General features: G+C 42.5%; 1 protein-coding gene across 6 annotated transcripts in view; it reads left to right on the forward strand.

The window, feature by feature from the left end:
* Positions 1 to 4,856: 4,856 nt before the first annotated feature.
* AHI1 (Abelson helper integration site 1) overlaps positions 4,857 to 24,901 on the forward strand; it is a 76,118-nt gene continuing 56,073 nt past the window's right edge. For 5 of the 6 annotated variants that reach the window (XM_061569426.1, XM_061569428.1, XM_061569430.1 and 2 more), the window contains exons 1-13: positions 4,857 to 4,984; positions 8,452 to 8,528; positions 9,375 to 9,517; positions 11,728 to 11,808; positions 12,661 to 12,879; positions 14,659 to 14,822; positions 15,428 to 15,708; positions 16,993 to 17,188; positions 18,070 to 18,262; positions 20,276 to 20,374; positions 20,545 to 20,730; positions 21,691 to 21,837; positions 23,847 to 23,979. In XM_061569426.1, coding sequence (XP_061425410.1) covers positions 8,519 to 8,528; positions 9,375 to 9,517; positions 11,728 to 11,808; positions 12,661 to 12,879; positions 14,659 to 14,822; positions 15,428 to 15,708; positions 16,993 to 17,188; positions 18,070 to 18,262; positions 20,276 to 20,374; positions 20,545 to 20,730; positions 21,691 to 21,837; positions 23,847 to 23,979 — 1,852 coding nt within the window. In that variant the 5' untranslated portion in view covers positions 4,857 to 4,984; positions 8,452 to 8,518. The remainder of the gene's footprint in view (positions 4,985 to 8,451; positions 8,529 to 9,374; positions 9,518 to 11,727; positions 11,809 to 12,660; positions 12,880 to 14,658; positions 14,823 to 15,427; positions 15,709 to 16,992; positions 17,189 to 18,069; positions 18,263 to 20,275; positions 20,375 to 20,544; positions 20,731 to 21,690; positions 21,838 to 23,846; positions 23,980 to 24,901) is intronic. The other variant, XM_061569427.1, reaches the window with a different exon arrangement.

The raw sequence follows: 24,901 nt of genomic DNA on the forward strand, positions 1-24,901 counted from the left end.
ACTGTACAAAGCACACATTCGGAAGAAGTTGTAATTAAATCCTTTATATTAAGTTCACTTGCTTGCGCGCTTACGACTGTGCAAATCTTTCGGTCGTTTTTTAACCCACTTCCCGTGATCCAATCGAGCTGACATTTTGCACACAGACTCGTTGTGCGTGACAATTAATTTTCGTGAAATTTATTTTTCAAAATTTTACACTTTTTAGGAAAAAATAAATTATATTTAATTACTAATTGCTTATTGGTGGCTGGCAATCATCTGACCCATAGGTGGCAGCCATCTCAAGCCAGAGGACGAGAGGACTCTAGCCGCCACGCATATAAAGGATTTATAGTGAAAAACTTTGTTTTTACGGGTTAATTTTTGTTGTTGTTAAATTTGAGTTGGAGCACCCAATTCCTATCTCCACTGCATTTGACAGAAGGTAAAGCAGCCAGCTTCATCGAGGATCCAGGAGTCATTGATCCACTCCAGTCACACTTGCTCCTTATCACTCTTCCATCGTTAATTCCGAAGTTACCGTTCCCAACAATTTCGCCCCTTAATTCATCGAGGACTCGGTCTATCAGACTGACCATATCGTATGTATGTTGAACTTCTTTCGCACCGTACGTAGCTAACCGTGCTAATCAGAGGTTTCGGGGGAAGTACAAGAAACTAAATCATGACTTAAAGCGTTCGTGACTGCAAGGATTCATACTCTTAGGTACTTTCGGTAAAGTCACGTAGGTAAAATAATAATAATAAAATAATAATAAATGAAAATAACAAAATTAAATCACGACAAAATTAAATCATAATCTATATATATAAAATCGTTCATGTCTGTCTGTCTGTGTGTGTGTGTGTGTGTGGACTTTGGCCCATACGCACTTTCATTGGACGGCGGTTGCCCCTGGCAACGGCTAGCCACGCCTTCGCCGCTTTCATTGGACCTGGCAACGGCTAGCCACGCCTTCGCCAAGGGCTGCAGTTTCATTGGACGGCGGTTGCCCCTGCCAATGGCTAGCCACGCCTTCGCCACTTTCATAAGCTCCGTATTTAATTAAATAATAGCCATTACACAGTATTGTTGGAGCGCTAGGGGGGGGGGGGGAAGGAACGCCACCCGTACCCTGCCTCTTCCAAGCCGACAATTTTAGGCGAGGCCGCAGGCTTTGCACGCTACTAGGCCTCGACACCCACCACGCCACTCTGAGGTAAATTCATCAAAGTTTTTCCTACTCTTCACTACACCCCCACCACAATGTGTGCTATTAATATTACTTTTAAACCCAACGCGCCAACAATCGATTACTTTAATGTTCACTGTACAAATACTCATTAAGCTGGGTGAGCGTACTGCCAGTCTATCATGTACACTGTAGCCTGCTTATTAAGCTCGGTGAGCGTACTGCCACTCTATCATGTACACTCTAGCCTGCTTATGAAGCTGAGTGCGTGTACTGGCAGTCTATAATGTGGACTCTTGCCTGGTTATTATAATCGATTCTTTATATGTTCTTTGTACAAACAGTCATTAAGCTGCTTGAGCGACCCCAGTTCGATTCCAACTCACGCCCACCACCGCTGACGATTATTTGAAACGGACCTGGCCCTCCCCTAGGTCCACTCAGCCTCAAAAGCGTAACTGCTGTCGTGTGTGAACATCGTCACTGGGGAGACAAAGGCGGCGGGGCATCGTGGATCCAAGTCCCGGGCGAAGCCGGGTCATGTGTATGTGTGTTTGTGTTTATGTGTATGTCTGTGTGTCTCTATGTATGTGTGTATGTATGTGTATGTATGTGTTTGTGTGTATGTGTGTGTGTATGTATGTGGGTTTTTTTTTATGTCTTTATGTGTATGTCTGCGTGTCTCTATGTATGTGTGTATGTACGTGTGTGCATGTGTTTGTGTGTATGTATGTGTGTGTCTATGTATGTGTGTGTCTATGTATGTGTGTGTATGTGTGTGTATGTATGTGTGTTATGTGTCTGTCTGTGTCTGCATGTATGTGTGTGTGTATTGTGTATGTGTTTGTGTGCATGTATGTGTGTGTTTGTGTGTATGTGTATGTCTGTGTGTATGTGTTTGTGTGTATGTGTGTATGTATGTGTGTGTATGTGTTTGTATGTGTTTGTGTGTTTACGCTCGCATTACACAAATGTGTTGCTGGTCTAAGGCGTTCCTCGCACAGCATTGCCGCTTTATTATTTCAGTCGTTTACTGCCTTACGCACCCTGAAAGTCGTGTGTGTCTGCAGCAAGCGCGTGTATGTGTACCTATGGACGCGCGCGCGTGTGTTGTGTAGGGGGAACGGTAGTGTAGTGCTTAGCGTGCTGTCTGTGTGTGTGTGTGTCTGTCTGTGTCTGTCTGTGTGTGTCTGCGTGTGTCTGTGTGTGTGTCTGTGCGTGTGTGGTGTGTGACGAGCGGTGGGTGTAGTGCTTAACGCTACGCTGCGCTACCAACCCGGCGAACCCAGTTCCATTCCCGCTCACGGCCACCACCGGTGACGATTATTTGAACCTCCCCTAGGTCCACTCAGCCTCAAACGAGTAACTGGTGTGGCGTATTAACATCGGCACTTGGGAGACAAAGGCGGCTGGGCGTGGTAGATCCAAGTCCCGGGCGAAGCCGGGTCATGTGTATGTGTTTATGTGTATGTCTGTGTGTCTGTATGCATGTGTGTTTGTATGTGTGTGTATGTGTTTGTGTGTATGTCTGTGTGTGTATGTATGTCGGTTTTGCCGCCGTGGTGGATCCAAGTCCCGGGCGAAGCCGGGTCATGTGTATGTGTTTATGTGTATGTCTGTGTGTCTGTATGCATGTGTGTATGTATGTGTGTGTATGTGTTTGTGTGTATGTCTGTGTGTGTATGTATGTCGGTTTTGCCGCCGTGGTGGATCCAAGTCCCGGGCGAAGCCGGGTCATGTGTATGTGTGTATGTGTTTATGTGTATGTCTGTGTGTCTGTATGCATGTGTGTATGTATGTGTGTGCATGTGTTTGTGTGTATGTATGTGTGTGTGTATTTGTTACAGGTTTATGTTTAATTCGTGGTTTAGTGGTAATGAATTGAAGGTGGAGGGGTTACCAGCCCCTCACACCCGTCCAGAGCCCCCGTTTAGCCACTGTGGTGGTCACAGACACCATGAGGGGAGAGGCCAATGGGCATTGGCCCTCCCCCCACAGCACTGCCCACGACAGTGTTGCCCGTCCGGCACCGCGAGGAGGTAGGAGGTTGTTTTGCCGGACCTCCTGCCAGCGGGCTTTCGACACTTCACGTGGCCTCAAGGTGCACTTGGCCTGGCACAAGCATCGTGGTGACGTCACCGCCACTTAGTGGCGAATGGCGGTTGTTGTTGTTGTTGTGTGTGTATGTATGTGGGTTTTTTTGTATGTGTTTATGTGTATGTCTGCGTGCCTGTATGTATGTGTGTATGTACGTCTGTGGATGTGTTCGTGTGTATGTATGTGTGTGTCTGTGTATGTGTGTGTATGTGTTTCTGTGTTTGTATGTGTGTGTATGTATGTATGTGTGTTATGTGTCTGTCTGTGTGTCTGCATGTATGTGTGTGTGTATTGTGTATGTGTTTGTGTGTGTTTGTGTGTTTACGCTCGCATTACACAAATGTATAATGCGGGTCTAAGGCGTTCCTTACACAGCATTGCCGCTTTATTATTTCAGTCGTTTACTGCCGTATGCACCCTGAAAGTCGTGTGTGTCTGCAGCAAGCGCGTGTATGTGTACCTATGGACGCGCGCGCGTGTGTTGTGTAGGGGGAACGGTAGTGTAGTGCTTAGCGTGCTGCCTGTGTGTGTGTGTGTCTGTGTGTGTGTGTCTGTGTGTGTGTCTGTGTGTGTGTCTGTGTGTGTGCGTGTGTGGTGTGTGGGGAGCGGTAGTGTAGTGGTTAGCGTGCTGTCTGTGTGTGTGTTTCTGTCTGTGTGTGTCTGCGTGTGTCTGTGTGTGTGTCTGTGTGTGTGTCTGTGCGTGTGTGGTGTGTGAGGAGCGGTGGGTGTAGTGCTTAACGCTACGCTGCGCTACCAACCCGGCAAACCCAGTTCGATTCCCGCTCACGGCCACCACCGGTGACGATTATTTGAACCTCCCCTAGGTCGACTCTGCCTCAAACGAGTAACTTAACTACTGTAGCGTATTAACATCGCCACTGGGGAGACAAAGGCGGCCGGCCGTGGTAGATACAAGTCCCGGGCGAAGCCGGGTAGTACAGCTAGTAATAAATATAAAAACAATAATAAAAATTCCATTCTAGATTTTTTGCTGTGACAGTTTCACCTGAACACGGAAGCTTGTGTTGCCTCCGAAACGTTGTGATCTTATTGTTTTTATTTTTTATTAATTTTAATTTAATTTTTTACCTACGGGACTATACCGAAAAAAAACTCCAACTTGGTGCTGTTGATCCTGCATAATGCATGGGCATAATATGACTATGAAACCCCCCCCACCCACCTCCTACGCATTTCCATGAATATGCTAAATTCCTCTTGATATGCACATTATTTTTGTTAAGGCGCCCTTGCACCTCCAACGCAGCTTATATATAAGCTCCTAGCTTGGTAGTGTCTCATTCTTCACCTGAAGACGGCTGCTTGCGTTGTAGCCGAAACGTCGTGAGAATTATTTTATTATGTTTTATTTTTATTATTTTATTACTTCCCTTCTACGCGATGACTTTACCGAAAGAACCAAGAAGATGAAAACTCCAACTGTTGGACCATGACGTCACAATCACACAAAGAGGGGGGGAGGGGCACAATCGGGCTGAGCCCCTCCCACCCCCACCGCACGCGGTGACGCAAGGGGCGCGCGCCCATTGGCTGAGCGGCGAGCACGTGACGTGTCACCCGCGCCGTTGCGAGGGCGCTCGGCGTCTGGGTAACGGCGTCTCATTGCTCACCGAGAAGACGGTCACTCGACTAACGGGTTCAGCGTTAATTGTAATTGTAAAAGAATTACTTACAAAAGAATCGCGCGCACGGTAAACGTGGTTCGGTGGGGTTATAAGCGTGTGCGTGTTTGGTTGTGTGATGGTTGGGTCGGTTGGTTGGTTGGTTGGTTCGCGCGTGAGGGAGAGTGGGAACGGGCAGGGCGCTAGAATTGACCAGGCCCAACTCCATTGCCATCAATAGGAACATTTATTTTTTTTAGATTTAAAGCTTTCGTGACTGCAAGGATTCATATTATTGTTTCTTTCGGTAAAGTCACGTAGAAGGGAAATTATAAAATAATAAAAATATAAAACAAAAATTCTCACGACGTTTCGACTGCAACACAAGCAGGTGATGATGCTTGCTTGTGTTGCAGTTTGAAACGTCGTGAGAATTTTAATTGTTTTATATTAAAATTATTTTATTATTTTTCTTCTACGTGACTTTACCGAAAGAACCAAGAATAGGAACATTTACGTTGAAATGTTGTCACTGTTTTCTTCGCTTTATATATATAAACATGTGTGTGTGTTTAATGTCATCATACATCACGTGGATTTGTTGTGAATATCTGGAGTCAACTGTCATGGGTCGACCAGTATTGTTTTGGAACGTGTGTTAATCACATAATCTTATATGGGGCCGGCCATAAATGACGTCACGCACCTAGGGGGGGGGTCAGACATTTGTGACGGGGGGGGGAGAAATGTGACGTCACAACAAAATGCGCAACTTTAAATAAATATAGAATTGTTATAACAACACTAATTTTAAATCATTTTCAACTATTTGATTATTTAAATTTACTAAGGTCACCTTTGATTTATTCCATGAAGGAGCATTTTGCTTCTCCATGGGAGAATGGATGTGTGTTATTAGGTTTTTTCGGTAAAGTCACGTAGGTAAAAACATAAAAAAGTAAAATAAAATAATTATTTTATTAACATAAAAAAGTAAAATAAAATAATTATTTTATTTTATTTTACTTTTTTAATGTTTTTACCTACGTGACTTTACCGAAAAAACCTAAGAATATGAATCATTGCAGTCACGAAAGCTTCAAATCTAGAATTAATGGATGTGTGGTTAATGCAGACTTGATTCCGTGCCAAAAGGTTTCTATTTGGTGCGTGGACATCTTAACACCTGATTTATTCCCAGAAAGGGTAAAACCTATTCTCTGGCTAAAAGGTCACATTTTGTAGTCTGCAGTATTTTACCAACATATGAGAGGAGGGGGAAGGGGGTGATGTTGCTATGTGTTTTTCCCAATAAAAAAAGGCTGGTGATTCAACAAACGTTGGCAAATTTCGACTGCCACCGGCACACAATGGGCTGTTCTTTTATTCCCAGTAACGTACACTCTTAAGCAGACGCAGCGTATTTGTGTTTAATGCACCGCCGCCTGTGTTATTAACCAGGGTGGTCGTGGTTTCGAACCGTCATGTTCCACTGCCTTTTCACACGATTAAGAATAAACCATTCTAAAGTTGCATTTAAGCATTAAATCATTGCACATTCTTTAAAGTTCATGGGCTTATTTTTTCAATGGTATATTTTAAATATGTTTTACCCTTTATATATTTGATGTACTGCTCTTTTTCAGTACACGTTACATTGTGCTGTTAATGTATTACTACTGTACAGTAGAATGGTAATACGTTTTGGGGAAAAAAATCCACAATAGATTCACCTTAATGATTATTAAGAAACATCCAGTCTAGACTACATGGTGTGTGATTTAATGGGATTTCAATCACATGTATGCTTTATCCAGTATTGATAGCCCGTGCTATCAATATTTACATCGACATTGATCGCCCGTGCGTGTTCTATATTCTTAAAACAATAACGCTATTTGATATATTTTCATTTAAAATATAATACGTACACTGCAAATGTACATCACTTTGCGATATCAACTAAATGTTGTAGTTTTTACTATGTTAATCCATATTTCTTCTTCTTTACTGCTGCCTAACGGCGTGTGCGACTTCACGATGATATTGGTCCCGGTCTAGCACGGCGTGTAGAGTTTGTGCTGTTGTTAATTGTAGCCATGTTTTGATGTTACTGAGCCATGTCATTTTTGGCCATCCTGGTCGTTTTTTCCCTTCGATTTTTCCTTCCAGGATTTGCTTTAATAGCTGGTATTTGTGGTCGTTTCGGGCAATGTGGCCTAGGTAGTAACACTTCCTGCTAATGATGGTCTTCAGCAGTTGCCTGTCAGTGCCCATATCTTGCACAACTTGTGTATTGGTGGTTTTGGCTATCCATGGGATTTTCAGCATTCTTCGATACAGCCACAGATTTCCCGTCTGTATCATATTTAACTGCAGTTAATTCCTATTTCACATGTATGTCCATTGATATTTAAACTACCAAGTGAATTTATAATACACGTTGGATAACGTCCACGTAGAGTTATAAATGTGATTTAAACCGGCAAAAATATAACGCACCTCTACAGTATATGACTCATTAATGCATGACGGAGTAAAGATACAGACGGGAAATATTTTAATGGATTAGAAATAAATACGAATTTAAGTAGACCACGCTTGCACACATTCGAACAGGTCTCTTTTATTATAGTCGACAGCATGTAAAATATTAGTCGAGTCTTAGTCTGTGGCTTTCACTTGGTTATTTTCTTGCTCTATGTGACTAAAGCAGTCAAAAATGTAGTATCCTCTTAGTAATGTAACGTTGGTGTGAGGGGCTCACAGTAACCCCCCTAGATTATCAAGGCCAATTAGTGAATTAAGTTGATCGTTTTGTATATTTATCCATTTACCTTTTTAAATCCTTTATATTAAGTTCACTTGCTTGCTTGCTTGCTTACGACCGTGCAAATCTTTCGGTCTTTTTTTAACCCACTTCCCGTGATCCAATCGAGCTGACATTTTGCACGCAGACTCGTTGTGCGTGACAATTTATTTTCGTGAAAATTTTTTTCAAAAATTTTACACTTTTTAGGAAAAAAAATTATATTTAATTACCAATTGCTTAATGGTGGCAGGCAATCATCTGACCCATAGGTGGCAGCCATCTCAAGCCAGAGGACGAGAGGACTCTAGCCGCTACGCATATAAAGGATTTATAGTGAAAAACTTTGTTTTTACGGGTTAATTTTTTAATCAAACATATACATTGCTGTCACTAATAACATTACTAAATTGTCTTGGTCTGTGTCTTCATTGAGGCTACAGTACTTACTTTAATGTGATCATAGTCATGCTGAGTTATTTTGTGGGTGATCAGAGTCATCATCATGCTGAATAATTTCTGTTCACTCAGTCATATCGTGAACTAAAATAAAATAAAAAAGTTTTCATTAAATATTTGTCACTAATTTTACAAACAAAATTTACACTACTCGGCAATTACTTCACATGGTGAATGAGCAGATGACCATCATTACCACTGAAGGTGAAGATGATTGAGAGTTTGAGACCCATCATTTACAATTAGCACATTACTTGTTACATTAATATGGAAATGTGTTGTCACTCAGATCTTTCTAGGTGTAATCACTGGAGACATATCTTCGCCATGGAGTGGAGGTCATAACAGCTGATGCCATGCCTGTTGGTAAGAGTGAATTATGTTATGGACGTTTACTGTAAGAGTGAATTATGTTCGTTTTGTATGTTTTTACATCACTTACTTTGCAATTAAACACAATAATGTAGAGTACAGTAATGTTATCAGGTCCATATTTTTCAGCTTTACTTAAGTATGACAGTTTTTTGCTTAATGTGAGTGTGAACTATAAAAAAAACACGCAATGCTGTTTTATTTCGAATTTTAATTTGGAAAATTATTTACCCATCCATGCGAAGGGCTATTATCAGCTTGTATAGTAATACAACTATAATGCAGTTGTCCCATTTATCTTTACTCACTACCATATTCCCAATATATACACAAATAAGTATAACCCGTAAAAACAAAGTTTTTCACTATAAATCCTTTATATGCGTGGCGACTAGAGTCCTCTCGTCCTCTGGCTTGAGATGGCTGCCACCTATGGGTCAGATGATTGTCTGCCAGTATTAAGCAATTGGTAATTAAATATTTAATTTGTTTTCCCTAAACAGTGTAAAATTTTGGAAAAAAATTTTTCACGAACATGAATTGTCTCGCACAACGAGTCTGTGTGCAAAATGTCAGCTCGATTGGATCACGGGAAGTGGGTTAAAAAACGACCGAAAGATTTGCACGGTCGTAAGCAAGCAAGCAAGCACCCAAGCACGCAAGCAAGCAAGCGAACTTAATATAAATGATTTAAAAAATCCACCTCCATACATACGTACACTGTGGGCAAAGCAAAATGCCTTGGTAAAATGTAAGCCCTCATCTCGTTACGATGCACTGCCAATAAGCACGACGGTGATAGCCGCGCTGAGGAGAGCGATTTTGAACGTCAATTTGCAGGGGTGACGGCGGAGGGAGGTGAGGAGCACTCTCACACGACGCGCACGCGCATCGAGGATGTCCTCAAGTCATACGCGGGCGGGCAAATCTCGAGCGAGAAGAAAAGGAGAAAGAAGAAAGTGGCGGAGAGCGACGCTTTCGTCGTGAGTGACCCTTTTCATGCTAAACTAAACATGTTTTCATACTCTATTTAAGAGCTTGTCTCTTGGATTTTTCCTCACTTGATACAGTAAATTTAGCTGTGACGGTCCCACCTGATGACGGAGACTTGTGTTGCCTCCGAAACGTCGTGATTTATTATTTTATTTCTATTATTATTTCTATAATTATCATTATTTATTTTTATTTTTTACCTACGTGACTTTACCGAAAAAACCTAAGAGTATATTAATCCTTGCAGTCACGAAAGCTTCAAATCTAGAATAAAAATGTTTTTTTTTTTTTACCAGGTAAGGCCCACTCAGCTATATAGCTCTTAAATTTCGATTTAAAGCTTTCGTCACTGCAGGGATTCATCTTCTTGGTTCTTTCGGTAAAGTCACGTAGAAGGGAAGTAATAAAATAATATTATTATATTATATTATTATGTTTTATTTTTATTATTTTATTACTTCCCTTCTACGTGACTTTACCGAAAGAACCAAGAAGATATGTAGCTCTTTTTCAGAAGCGACCTGGCCACAAATGATAGCTCGACAAAGTGGCTTATCGTGTAGAAATTTAAAGCAGCCAAATACTCGAAACGCATGATGTTGATTCTAAATGTGGAGGGAAAAACTGGAGAACCTGGAGAAAAATCCACGCGCCCAATGGGGAGAACAAATATACAGGCCTCAAGGTCGGGATCGAACCCACGACCCATATGCCAGGAGAGGTAGTTAACATCTCGCCACTATGGCACTGCACTGTACAATAATGCAGCCATGGGAAATAGGCGCGTTACAATGTACGAATTTGCCGATTGAAATGTATTTGTACGCTCTCAATTTATGCATGAAATATTGTGTGTTATAATTGATTATGTAAAACACGCAGATTGTATGGTAATATTCTGCTCGGGCTAATGGAGTAAACCAAACTGTCTAAGCAACAAATAAGTATAACCAGTAAAAACAAAGTTTTTCACTATAAATCCTTTATATGCGTGGCGGCTAGAGTCCTCTCGTCCTCTGGCTTGAGATGGCTGCCACCTATGGGTCAGATGATTGCATTGCACCATTAAGCAATTGGTAATTAAATATAATATTTTTGTCCTAAAAATTGTAACATTTTGGGAAAATTTTTTTCACGAACATTAATTGTCACGCACAACGAGTCTGTGTGGAAAATGTCAGCTCGATTGGATCACGGGAAGTGGGTTAAAAAACGACCGAAAGATTTGCACGGTCCTAAGCAAGCAAGCGAACTTAATATAAAGGATTTAAAAATATGAAACGATACAAATGAGATGGTAAAAAGATGCGAAAAATATTCATTTTGTGACCCGCAAATGGGAATATAAGATGTGCAGGGAGGGTTGGTAAAGGCTTTAGAATGTCAATTGGTGCTTTCAATATAATGATTAGCGTCTGCCATTAAAAATGAATGCAACAATTGTTAGATTATAATGTACGTGTGTTTAGATTAAACGGTGCTCTGGATTTCGAAATTAGGTAGATATGTGTCGAAAAGAGTGCAATAATTAGCTCGTACAGTTTTCATACCTATTCATAGTCATGTGACATTACTATGAAGACCCATCTTAACTTCTGAGCTCAGGCTGGGGTAGAAAGTGTGCTGTCCCCCAGAGAACAAAGAGAGATGCTGCATCGCACGCTTTCAGATTAGCTTCTGCGGCCGTCTGGAATGCCCTTCCGATATTAGGATACCAATGGAGCTCTGCACTTTTAAATCTAGATTGGAAACTAATTTCATTACAATTGCGTTTTGTGTTTAGTTTGTTGTCCTTTCCCCACACCTCTGATAAGAACGGTTGGCGATATGTGGTGCAAAAGAAGTTCAACATACATGCATGCTGTGATGTTAACTACCTCGCCTGGTATATAGGAGGTCGTGGGTTCGTTCCAACGCTGACGACGCCTGTATATTTGGAGTTTGAATGTTCTCCCCGTGGTCGCATTGATTTTATCCTGCTCCTCTGGTTTTGCCCTCCACAATTAGAAACATTCGTTTAAAGTATCTGGCTGCTATACATTTCCACATGGTAAGACACTTCGTTGAGCTATCATTTGTGGCCAGGTCGCTTCTGAAAGAGAGCTATATTGCACAGTGGGCCTTACCTGGTAAAATACAAATAGTTTCTAAGTAGTTCTCTGTACTTTATGTGTGTTGACTGTGTTCGTTGTATTTGCAGCTGGAAAGTCTACGTAGGAGTTTGGACCTGCAGAAGAGCAGCGAGAATGAGGAGACCATTCTCCACAACACCTACAACCAGGTAGACATGCAGTTGGTTGACTCATATACAAGCAACAACAAGTGTTACGATGGCGATCCAATAACAATCTAGAAAGGGTTTCTCATATTCTTGGTTCTTTCGGTAAAGTCACGTAAAAGGGAAATAATAAAATAATAAAAATAGAACATAATAAAATTCTCACTACGTTTCGGCCACAACGCAAGCAGCCGTCCTTGTCTTTCCAACAGCTCTGTTTCTTCACCTGAGGACGGCTGCTTGCGTTGTGGCCGAAACGTTGTGAGAATTTTATTTTATTATGTTTTACTTGTATTATTTGTATTATTTCCCTTTTACGTGACTTTACCGAAAGAACGAATAATATTAATCCCTGCAGTCACGAAAGCTTTAAATCGAAAGGGTTTCTCAGTTCATTTATCTACAGATGAACGTATAACCACGTTTTTTTGCGATGATGGAGAAGATATTTTCTCTGCATATTGTTTTAATGAACTATTTTAAACGACAATATGCATAAGTGTTCATTAAATACAAGCCGTTCACAGCATAACATTAATATGCATCAACGTCGCATACTGTGCGTAATGATATAGTAAATGAATAAACAGACAAAGTATGTAATATCACGAGCAAATAATACAGGATAACATTTGGGTTTATCAGCCAAAAAGTCTTTCTGCACAAGTGTCTCTGCATTCTCTTAAGTAGGAAAATTCTGGACCAGTTTTTGACATCTCAGTCTCAATCAGGAGGGTGTGATCTGTTTAACAAATTCTGCTGGGTTGCCTGGTATTTTAGGCAAGCGACAGATATCTTGACTTGTTTCCACCCCCCCCCCCCCCCCCCCATTGTTTTGTGTCATGTGCTGTCCAGGAGCAGCAGAGTCCACGTTTCAACAAGAACAAGCAGCGGGAGCGGGTTCCCACTGCCAAAAAATCTAGCAATGTCATGGCCGAGGACATAGAGGCCACAGACGCAAAGATCAAAAAGAAGAAGAAAAAGAAACGGCAGTTGCCGTTGCTCCCTCCAGATGAGGATGACCCTGGAGGCTACACCACCAGCGAGGTCTTTACAATATCGGACAAAATCAAGGTATTGGAAACTGCTAATTCTTTTAGCTCTGATTCTGGTCTCAATTCTGACTTCAAGTATCATTTTTTTTCGATTTAAAGTTTTCGTGACTGCAGGGATTCATCTTCTTGGTTCTTTCGGTAAAGTCACGTAGAAGGGAAATAATGAAATAATAATTTTTTTACAATTACATAAAATTTTCACGACGTTTCGGCCACAACGCAAGCAGCCGTCCTCAGGTGAAGAACAGGGCTGTCGGAAAGACAGCGTCCGAATGAACACCACCAAGCGTGGCAGCGTATATTTAAGCTGGGTTAGAGGAGGAGAGCGCCTTGAAAAATGAATTTAGCATATTTATGGAAAATGCAGATATGGGATTAGTCACTACTTGTGGAATGTGTAGGTGGTGGGGGGGGGTCTCAAAGTCATATTATGCTCGTGTATTATGTAGGATTAGCAGTAATAAAGGGAGGAAGTAGGATTAGCAGTAATAAAGGGAGGGACGTTTTTAATAGTAAGGAGCTGCAGCAGCCAAGTATCATCTCAACCAATATTGTTTGTTGAGTTGTACACCAGGTGATTTATGTTGCAGTGCGCATGCTAATTGCTGCACCTGGAGAATTGTAATTCAGTTGAACTCTTAGGTCTTGTGTTTATTGACACCGCTTATTAAGTTTCTTAAAAGTAAAGGTGCAGCTTGGCACTTGCTAGCTGATGCCGTCACTGATGGAAGGGCGTCCACTCTTCCCGTTCCAGTGTAATGTGCACTGACGCCTATTTTACCGAGGGCGATATTGGCACGTAAAATAAAGCTTGATTGATTGACTAAAGGAGTTTAAAGAGGTCCCGCCTTGCGGGTAATTTTTGCAACTCTTCATACTCTGCCACACACACGCCCTACTGATTAACTAAGTGTGGTGTACCCATTCATACTGCTGGGCGAAGAGAGGCAGGGAGATTCAAGAGATTCAAATGTTATGCCAGGAGATCGAACATTTGATCTTTTGATTACAAGTCTAGTACGTTCATTTTGTGTCACGGCAGCCTCTGTTACGTTTATGTACACTTTTGAAGTGGTTACTATTGGCTCCAGAAACCGTACATGTTTCACTTCACCCTTGCATGAATCAAGCAGGAACTCATTGGTCCGTGTCCAAAGCATGAGTCAAGTGGAAACTTAATGAGGCATAATATCTCCTTTGCAAGGGGGGGGGGTTATAACGTGTCAAATAATGTAGAAATGTTTTATGCAAAAATACATTTACAACAAACAGCAATCGTTCAAATCCGTAATATAATTAAAAGTTATCTAAATTCAAAAGGAGCGGTTTATGATAATTTTAAATAACATTCAATGACCGTGATATAAATTTTGTAATTTATATTAATCTTGTTTTGTTAATTTTCTGTGGGTGTACAAACACATAGATGTGTTAATGAACATAAAGGTACATGCTTGTAGTGCAATTACACGTGAATGTTTGAATCATCAAAAGGGCAAATGTTTCCCGGTGTCCATAATTTAAGTTTTTGGGTTAGATCGCGTAAATATATAAGAGCTTGGCTCTCCAACACACCGGTGTGCTGTACTAGTGACGAATTGGCATGTTCTGTTTACGTGACAACCCTTACTAGTTGGCTGTGTCGGGTGGTGGCGGGTTTTAACGACACATTCAAATGTTTACGCGATCTAACCCAAAAACCTCTATTATGGATGATATTGGTCGCGAAATCCTACGTGTATACCGGTGTGTCTGCCGTTACATCGGTACATAAACACCAAACTCCACCCCTGTCCAGGAGGATAAGCAGCAGCTGATTCTAGAACCCAGCACACCCAGCGATGACCAGCCCAAGAAGCCCAGAAAGAAAAGAGAAACGATGACTCAGGGTGAAGAAGTTGTCACGAAGATAAAAATCAGGAAGGAGCCGACCCTGAACAACGAGACGATAGAAGCAGACAGGTCAGAATGGCTTTTTTATTTACAAAATGACACCTTTTGCTATTTATATGTTGTGCACAGAATAAGAAAAATAAGAATGCTAATGATGTCTAGTTTTACATAATGCCTTCTTCGTTCATGCAAATTGCATCTTACAATTGTCGAGGAATCCCAGACCAGCTGGAAATGCAGCCAGGCAGTGAGGCAGCATCAACAACTGTCCAAACCATGCAGTCCTCTATTAACATGTTTTCAGCCAATTAATGAGTGTTTATACGATTAGGAGGAAATCGGAGCACCTATGGGATAAAACAATTACATAATAAGATACATTTAGTGCCCGCTTTAATCACGCGATGCGCGCCTCTTTGTCAATGGAATAACTTGGCTCATAGGATGATGAACAAACACGGGTAATTGGAATTTCCAAGGATTAGGGGCTGTAGATAACAAAATTGTGGATTAGATGAGTTCTAACAAATTCGACAGCTCATCTGTGTTGGCTGAAATACATATTACTACTTGATACATGTGAATTTACTTTTTTCAAAAACAACGAGGCATGTTTTTCTAATGTAAGTTGTTTAATTTGTACGTCATTATGCTTTCGTATGCATTTTGTTTAGAACCATGACCCTAGCTGACCTGGACAATAGCCCCCTGCCAGCGGTTCGGAGGGCAAAGGTCAAGTCGAGGACGCCGTCCAGAGGAAGGGAGGTCCGCACGGCCGAGGGCTCTCCCGAACCACCGGTCCCTCGGCCACGGCGGAGCAGGGAGGGTCGCGAGAAGAGCAGAGCGGCCATGAGTCCAGATCGCCCTGACGAGGAGGTCGCACTCACCGAGGAGGGCGAGGAGACCGCGAGGCGACCGAAAGCCGCCAGGAGGACCAAGAAGAAGAACGCGAAAGGTGAAGATGAACACTAAACTATTTCTTTTTTACTTTACCAGGTAAGGACCAGAGCTATAGAGCACTTTTTGAGAAGCGACCTGGCCACAAATGATAGTTCAACGACGTGGTTTATCACGTGGAAATGTACAGATAGTCCCCGAGTTACGATGGTCCGACTTACGATATTTCGATCTTACGATGGCGATAGCGGTACGACAAAATTGTACGTATGATACGTAGCTTTAGCGATTTCATTTTAGGGTTACCACGATACGATACGTTCCAATGCATGTTAAAAGTTTTTATAGCAGATAGGATTGTTTCCATGAAAATTTTTTCTATTAAATTGCAGTTCATATAGGTAGGCTAAGAATTTACCTTGTTTTTTTACTTTACATTTTACTGCGCAATACAGTATTGTAATTCATAAATACACACAGTATATAGTTTATACAGTACGGTACTGTACATTGCTCTGTTTTGCTAAATTATCACCATTCTTTAAGACTCCTGGGTAGGCTAGGCCATCTTTGACTTACAATGTTTTTGACTTACGATGGGGTCGTCGTAACGCATCTCCATCGTAAGTCGAGGACTACCTGTATAGGGACCAAATACTCTAAACGGACACTGGGTCGTCCAGACACAAAGGGAGTATTTAGAATGAGCAGCAGAGGAGCCGACCTCTGAGGCCCAACTATACGGTGACATATATAAACAAGAGTGCTAACCACAATGCCACTCATCCCCTTTTTCTCTTGAACAATACTTAGAACGAGGAATTTATATTTCGATTTAAAGCTTTCGTGACTGCAGGGATTCATCTTCTTGGTTCTTTCGGTAAAGTCACGTAGAATGGAAATAATAAAATAATAAAAATAAAACATTCAATAATTCTCACGACGTTTCGGCCACAACACAAGCAGCCGTCCTGCAAATTCTTTTGTCAAGGCGCCCTTCCCCCCCTTCCAACCCAGCTTAAATATACGCTCCAAGCATGGTGCTGTTTCATTCAGACGCTGTCTCCCCGACAGACCTGGTCTTCACCTGAGGACGGCTGCTTGCGTTGTGGCCGAAACGTCGTGAGAATTATTTTATGTTGTATTTTTATTATTTTATTATTTCCATTCTACGTGACTTTACCGAAAGAACCAAGAAAAAGGAATGTATACTTATTGCGTGCCTATAATGTGGGCAAGCTCTCAAATCCCCGTGCGTTTCCCTCCTCGCCCTTGGCGATCTGCCGTCGTTGACAAGCGCGTTTGACGGAAAGTGTGGCGGCGCTTTGATGTAACACTGCAGCGGTGGCGGGCGGCAAGGAAGCCTCGTCAATGGAGGTGGCTCAGGAGGCGGAGCGGAGAGAGGAGGACGAACAGGCGCTGGGCGTGTTCGTACACCGCACTGACCGCCTGGCCTCTGATCCGCTGCTCGCATGTGCGCTGGTGCGCGTGTACCTGGTGGACGCTGCCACGGGGCAACACGTGCGCAAGGAGGACTGGTGGGAGGGGAGGGAGTGTGGTGGGGGGGTGGGGAGAGCTCAGTATCATGTCGTCTTTGTTGTTGTCGTCATCGTGACCACCTGCAGTCGGCATCATCATTATCTTCATGATCATCATTGTCATGATCGTCATAATCCTCGCAATCATGATCGTCATCATCACATTTGTCATCATCTCCATTTTTCGATTTAAAGCTTTCGTGACTGCAGGGATTCATCTTCTTGGTTCTTTCGGTAAAGTCACGTATAAGGGAGATAATAAAATAATAAAAATAAAACAGAATATTGTATTATTTTACTTATGTTTCATTTTTATTATTTTATTATCTCCCTTCTACGTGACTTTACCGAAAGAACTAAGAAGATCATGTCCATTGTCATTACCATCATCACTATTATTGCCATAATCAAAATCATCGCAACACTGCAGGTCCAGCATCATCGTCTTAATTGTCATCATCGCTCTCGTTGTGTCTTCCAAAATATGTTCGTGCATACATATGTTAAATCTTGACTTAAAGCTTTCGTGACTGCAGGAATTTATATTCTTTGGGTCTTTCGGTAAAGTCACGTAGATGGGTTGATGACCGCTTGTGTTGCGATCTAAACGTCGTAGTTTTTGTTATTTGCTTTGAACCTATGTACGTGACTTTACCGAAAGACCCAAAGAACATACATATGTTGTTACTCAGTGATGTGTTTGGATACATAATTCAACTTGAAGGATTTTAGACGTTAACACAAGAGATTTAACAAACATGAAATAGTCAGAAATTGTTATTTTCTATCAGTCTACATTACCTCCCTTAAGCAGTCTCAAGCTACCGACCTCTAACACGGTTTCCCTTTCCTGCGTCCCGCTCACGGTGGCCGCGTGCCAGCGAGCAACTTGCCGCAGCTCCCAGCCAGCCGGGCTCCTCCGACACGGAGCATCCTCTGACCACGCAGCCATGCGACGTGCGCACTCACCGCTCGTTGCTCCCTGAGTGGGAGGAGCAGCTGGTGTTCCCCCACCGTCTCGGCCCATTCCTCCGCGTCGAGCCCGGAGCTGCGCGCGTGTTACTCTTCTTCGAGGTGGGTATGCATGGTGGCAGCCGGTGGCTTTTGGTGATGGTGGTGGTACCTCGCTGGTGGCGATGCCAACCTGGGGAAAAGCCTTGGACTCCCCTCTGCGAGCCGGCCCCTCAATACTGATTGCCCCAACCGCTGGAGAGTTTGAGAGGTGGCATCGTTGGCTCGGGTTGTAGGATTTAATTCTGACGATTAGTGGGCAATACAACTGGTTGTAAGGTCTCTGCTGTCGTCTCTGCAGGCACGGTTCGTCCACTAGGGGCGTTGGGGCGCTGCCCCACCACCAAGCAGCTGGAGATGAGAAATTATTTTTCTAAGAAAAAAAAACTTTTTTATCAATAGTTCTGTGTTAATTTTTGTTTTAATTGTAATGATTCTTTCAACTTGAATTGCCTAATGAAGATAACATTTTTATTTGTTCATATTAGAAACCGTTGCAACACCACAGTCTGATTTGTGCCTCGGGGAGGTCTCAGGGTGGCTGTGAAGCCGTCCGAGTGAGAGATATCCCTTCGTGCATTGCGATTAGCTTCGCATTTTAGCCACGCCGTTTGAGACCCATTCAGGGCGGTGAAAAAGGCACCCATGGCTGTAATTACTACGTCACAACGCGAGGTTGCACTGTGCAAATATAACAGGTCACGGCTTTTGCCAGTGTCAAAGGGGTTGCGTAGTGTGGACTTGGAAGTTCATGGGGACAGCAATTTGCGTGTTGTTTCGTATTGTTTCTAAATGCCGGCCGTTGGTAGATAAGACAGTTTTATCACGTTCACGGAAGGCCAATAACATGACGAAGTTCTTCTTAATTAGAGCACCATATTTTCAGAGGTCACTCACAACAGCCCCACATAGTGGACATGCAATGAGCCGCCACTGCTGCTATGCTTGAACTTGTATCGGGTTTGATTTGCTGTACTTTTTTTTTAATCCTTTATATTAAGTTCACTTGCTTGCTTGCTTGCTTACGACCGTACAAATCTTTCGGTCGTTTTTTAACCCACTTCCCGTGATCCAATCGAGCTGACATTTTGCACACAGACTCGTTGTGCGTGACAATGCATTTTCGTGAAAAAAAATTCCAAAATTTTACACCTTTTAGGAATTTTTTTTTATATTTAATTACCAATTGCTTAATGGTGGCAGACAATCATCTAACCCATAGGTGGCAGCCATCTCAAGCCAGAGGACGAGAGGACTCTAGCCGCCCGTTTCAAAGACCAATGTGGGCTTGGTTGTGGCCCATTGAACACGCATATAAAGGATTTATAGTGAAAAACTTTGTTTTTACGGGTTAATTTTTTTGTTACTCAGGCCTCCTTCATAAAGGAAATTTGGTCTACTCTTTAATCAAGGTTATCAAGGTTTAACGTAGTTATAAAGGTAATCTGTACTTAATTAATTAGGTATGTAATGAACAAGCCAGTAAATTGATGAATTCTAACGATTCAATACAATAAATTATTATTTTGTGATCTTGATTTTACCATCTCATTTGAATTGGGTTTTTTGTCTCATTTGTACACTTTTGTTAAGTCCATTCTCTTACATATATGATGAGCATATCACTTTATTGATGTTGAAATGCACTGATGTCCGAGCACCAATTCTGATTGACATAGCATACATGCATGATTATAGGGAGGAGCCAGCATCATCTCTGTCTCCCTGACTGATGACCACACATCTGTTAATTGGTTAAATGCTATTTCTACCTGCCCGTACACATTGGGAACAGATATTTGGTGATTGAAACTTTTTACGTTACTCATAAAGCCAGTGTCATCAGGCCCAGTGGCTCTGTGATCTGAGTGATTGACTCAGCGAGTGCGAGTTCAAAATAAGCGCGCGAGTTAACATTCTGTTTGAAGGTTGACTCATTACTTCATTGTTGCATGGTTGATAAAAATAGTTACAGCTTTGTGAGAAGACAAAGGCGGATGTCACTATGAATGGAGATGTGCGCAAGGAACCTAACAAATGGCTTTGGTGTTGGTGATGCTGGTCTTTGTGCTTTAGGTGGTGGATCTTGTGAGCATGGACGAAACTCAGACCAACTACTCCGCCCTCCAGACAGACAGCGGCGGCCGGCGGTGCCTGGCCTGGGCTTTCCTCAAGGTGTGCCCCTCTGAAACTTTGCCATCAATCAACCTGACTAGTACATGAGAAAACATACCAAAGTATATATAATTGGGGGACAAAGAGACAATGATTTTAATTATACCTTTGGGAGTGTGTTACACTTGAGATTTTGGTTGTGCCGTTTGGCACGTGTGCCGTTTAAACAGCTGGTCGGTGCCAACGGTGCGGTGAACGTGGGCGGAAAGATGCGCCTGCAGTTGTTCTACCCGCCGGCTCGGTTTCGGCACGCGGCGGGCGTGTTGCCTGTGTACGAGTGGTACGCGAAGCACGCACGCTTGCGCTACCCGGCCACGATCTACGTCACGGTCAAGGGACTCCGCCTGCCCTCGCAGGTGAAAAAGAGCCGTCGAGCCAAAGAGCCGCATGCGGCTTCGGAGCCGCAGGTCGCTGACCCCTGGACTAGCTTACCGATGGTTTATAATCATCACTCTCTGCCAACCGATGGCTTATGATCACTGTTGAACGAACCGATGGATTTTAATCGCTGTCTGGTTTATAATTGCCATAATCCATTTAACTCACAAAACCGGTGTAGTCTACGAGAAATTAATCGGCAAAAAATATCCAGCAGCGTCCTCATGAAAAGAGTGGCATGCAAGTTTTTGCTTGGCAAGTCAAAGTCTGGTTAAACAAGCATGGAATGGTGCTCATTTCTATTTGTGGTCTTAAGCCAGTGTCAGAAGTTCCACATTCCCATACTGGTCTCTAATCTCTTCTTAGTATGACCACTTTTGACATCCCACAAAGAGTTTCTCGCTTTATTGGACATCAACATTTGCCACGATAGAAAACGATTTTCAGCGATGATTTCAGCAGTCGAATTCCCCAAAGCCTGTCATGACTTTAGCACGTACATTTTACCCGGCTTGACAGCACCGCGTGCTATGCCCGTGTATTTTAACCCCTTGTGTGTCTTCATCTTCTTGGTTCTTTTGGTAAAGTCACGTAGAAGGGAAGTAATAAAATAATAAAAATAAAACATAATAAAATAATTCTCACGACGTTTCGGCCACAACGCAAGCAGCTGTCCTCAGGTGAAGAATGAAACACCACCTGGTTTTTTGGCGTCATCTGGTCCAACCCATGTGAGACTAGGCTCTAAGGAAAGCTGTCTCGGGTGTGGACCAATCAACTTCAAGGACAGTGCACATTATCAGAGTTATGTCTTTTGTTTGTATTTATGACTGCAGGCATTGCGGTCTATGCAAACATGACTCCTTGTAAAAAGGTGTCAGTTTTGTTGCCAGATAGAAGGGTAAAAAACCAATTACCACCTTGTGTGTCGCTTGCAGCTGGATCCATCTGGACGCTCCGTGATGGCGCTGCAGCAGGAGCAAGGCTCGCGAGCACCTGACGAGCCGGGCTCCGGTGCTGCGTCATCGCCCGTGCGCGCCTCCCAGCGTCGTGATGCTCTCAAGTGGAGCCGCCTGCCAGGACAGGTACTGCCACTGATCAGTGCTGCCCGGCGGAGTTATAGAATGTGTACTCTTAGTTCTTTCGGTAAAGTCACGTAGGTAAAAAAATTAAATTAAAATGAATAGAATGTTATTCATTTTAATTGATTAAAATTTTATTAATTTTAATTTCATTTTTTTTACCTACGTGACTTTACCGAAAGAACTAAGAGTATGAATTCTTGCAGTCACGAAAGCTTCAAGTCTAGAATTATAGAATGTGCTGCCGCTCACTGTATACGTACCTCTGTACCAGGGGATGGTCGGCAATCTGCGGCTACTTTAAGGGATACTTCGTGACGTTATTTATTAAGGATCACCGTCTTGTATTCACATGCATTGCGGCTCTTGAAATATTGAGTGTTTTTTTTTTTACTGAATTCGAAAAAATGGCTCCTCTTGTTATATTGGTTGCCAACCCCTGCTCTATACTGGCTGGCAAGTGCCCTGCTGTGACGTGACCACGCACGTGGGCATGATGACGTCATCCCGCATTCCACAGCCTCTAGCCGGGTTCGTGCGTCGTGATGACGTCACACCCCCTCCGCACACACCCTCCAACTCGGCCGTGTATTCCGTGCAAATGCTTAGGCAGCGCGAGTAAATATGAAATTGCATTGTATTGTTGTTTCATTTATTCATGTGTTTTACTTTTTATACGTTGTGTTCTATACCTTAATTTTTCTTTAATGCTGCGTGTTGTTACTTTTCAAATATTTTCTTAGATGCTTCCTTTCACTTAATTATTCAATATTATGCGATTTTTTAAATTTATTTTAGATTCATTCTCAAGTTTTCTAAATTATGTTTAATTTAAAGTTCACTTTGCAAAAGAGACTTCTGGATTCAGGCTTCTTTCCTGGCTTTCAATTAAGGTTAGTTGTCTTCCTGAGGCTAGTGAGGAGTTTACAGCAATTTTTGTTTGCAGCCGAGCTTAATGAGCATGTACTGCATGAATTGGAGATAGATATAGTTACCTTATTTTAGAGCATAATCCGTGTTGCGTTACCTCCATATAGGAAGTTACAATTTTAAATAACTCCCAATTTTTGCCATAATCCTGCCTTATAACACAAATATTGTTAGCGGAGGCAGTGGCCCCTTTATTACAGTCAGGATGGCATTAATAACCAACTTGCTGAGTGTTTTTAATTCACGTGTGTGCACCTCTGCGAACACAGTCCCTTACACTTTTTAAATCCTTTATATTAAGTTCGCTTGCTTGCTTGCGTGCTTGCTTGCTTGCTTACGACCGTGCAAATCTTTCGGTCGTTTTTTAACCCACTTCCCGTGATCCAATCGAGCTGACATTTTGCACACAGACTCGTTGTGCGAGACAATTAATGTTCGTGAATTTTTTTTCCAAAATTTGACACTGTTTAGGGAAAACAAATTAAATATTTAATTACCAATTGCTTAATACTGGTAGACAATCATCTGACCCATAGGTGGCAGCCATCTCAAGCCAGAGGACGAGAGGACTCTAGCCGCCACGCATATAAAGGATTTATAGTGAAAAACTTTGTTTTTACTGGTTATACTTATTATTTTCATAAGGATGCATTTAGCAGTTTTTGGCTTTTTGTTAGCACATTTAAAATGCATTGACCGCTGCATGTTTCATGAATTCATTATTCTTGGTCATTATCTGCACAGTTTTTCTCAATTCATGTTGAGAAACATTCATTCATGGTGTAAAGTGCTTTCAGGCATACAAACAGCATTCATAATCAAATTCGTATTGGTGCTGGAGGAAAGTATAGCGAGAGGTTTATTGAATAGACAGCTCCTTGCGTCTCTCTTCCCTCTCACTCCTCTGCTCATCTGCATCCACGCTTTCGCCTACACCTCCACTTACATCATACCCAGCTTTGTCTCCATATGCTGCTTTCTCTGTCACCACGCATCCGTGTCTGTCCCATCCTGCACGCCGTCTCCCCCTTGGCTTGTATCATACTTCCCGCCTCGTGTCTTGACCTCACGCCCCCCGGCAGACCTGCTACATCCCCAACAAGCTGGCACTGACGCTCAAGGCTGGCACAGCCGGCTGCTTCCGCGTGCGCTTCTCTCCGGACGGACGGGCGCTGGCGGCGGCGTGTGTGCACCGCGACAGCCATCCTGTGTTCGGTGAGCGTGTCCCAGCGCCGTGGTGGTGAGATGTTAAATCCCTCGCCCGGTATGAAGGATGCGGATGGGATTAATCCCGACCCTGACACCTGTATATTTGGAGTTTGCATTTTCTCCCCGTGGTCACGTGGATTTTTCTCTGGGTCCTCCTGTTTTTCCCTCCACATCTAGAATCAACGTGCACTTAGAGTATTTGGCTGCTAGAAATGTCCACATGATAAGCCACTTCATTAAGCTATCATTTGTGGCCAGGTCGTTTATGAAAAATAGCTATATAGCTTAGTGAGCCTTACCTGGTAAAATAAAAATTGTTTATTGTTTTAGATTATAGTTTAATTGTTATTGGCTACCCGCAGCGTTTGGTAGTGAAACCACAGCCACTGCCCCTGTTGTGGGCAGTGGCCACATCGTACATTTGCAAGGCTTTATAATCATCCTAGAAAATTTGTATTGGATTCCTACTAGGTTTGTATTCGGTTCAAATTGATTCGTACTATGAGTGAACCACGTTGCGGGAGATTCCCAATAGTGGTTGTCCTATGGAGAGGCTTGCCCATGCCATGCATTGAAAAATGTTGATACTCCGACTGATGCTCCTACTGTTGTGGAGTGACTCATGCAGCCAGCTATGGCTGCAAAGTTTGGTAGTCCATGTTGTTTATGTCGTTTATTGTGAAAATTCGGTCACAGTTCCTATGATCACTGTTTCATTGCTTTTATGGCTTTATTTTGGTGATTTTCGATACATTTTTTGGTTTGTCCATGTTTGTTTGTTGTAGTACAGAGTTAGACTGATGGCCTTAATCTAAGTTGTCTTGTGGTTGTTGTTGTTTGACTTGCATCCCACTTGGATTTTTGCACATTTTTGTGTACGGTGCTTTTTTTGCAATATTTTACTGTCTTTTCTTGGATTTTCTGTTTG

The sequence above is a fragment of the Lethenteron reissneri genome, chromosome 43, assembly GCF_015708825.2.
Source record: "Lethenteron reissneri isolate LAM-NWPU_2019-01 chromosome 43, ASM1570882v1, whole genome shotgun sequence".
NCBI classification, from domain to species: Eukaryota; Metazoa; Chordata; class Hyperoartia; order Petromyzontiformes; family Petromyzontidae; genus Lethenteron; species Lethenteron reissneri.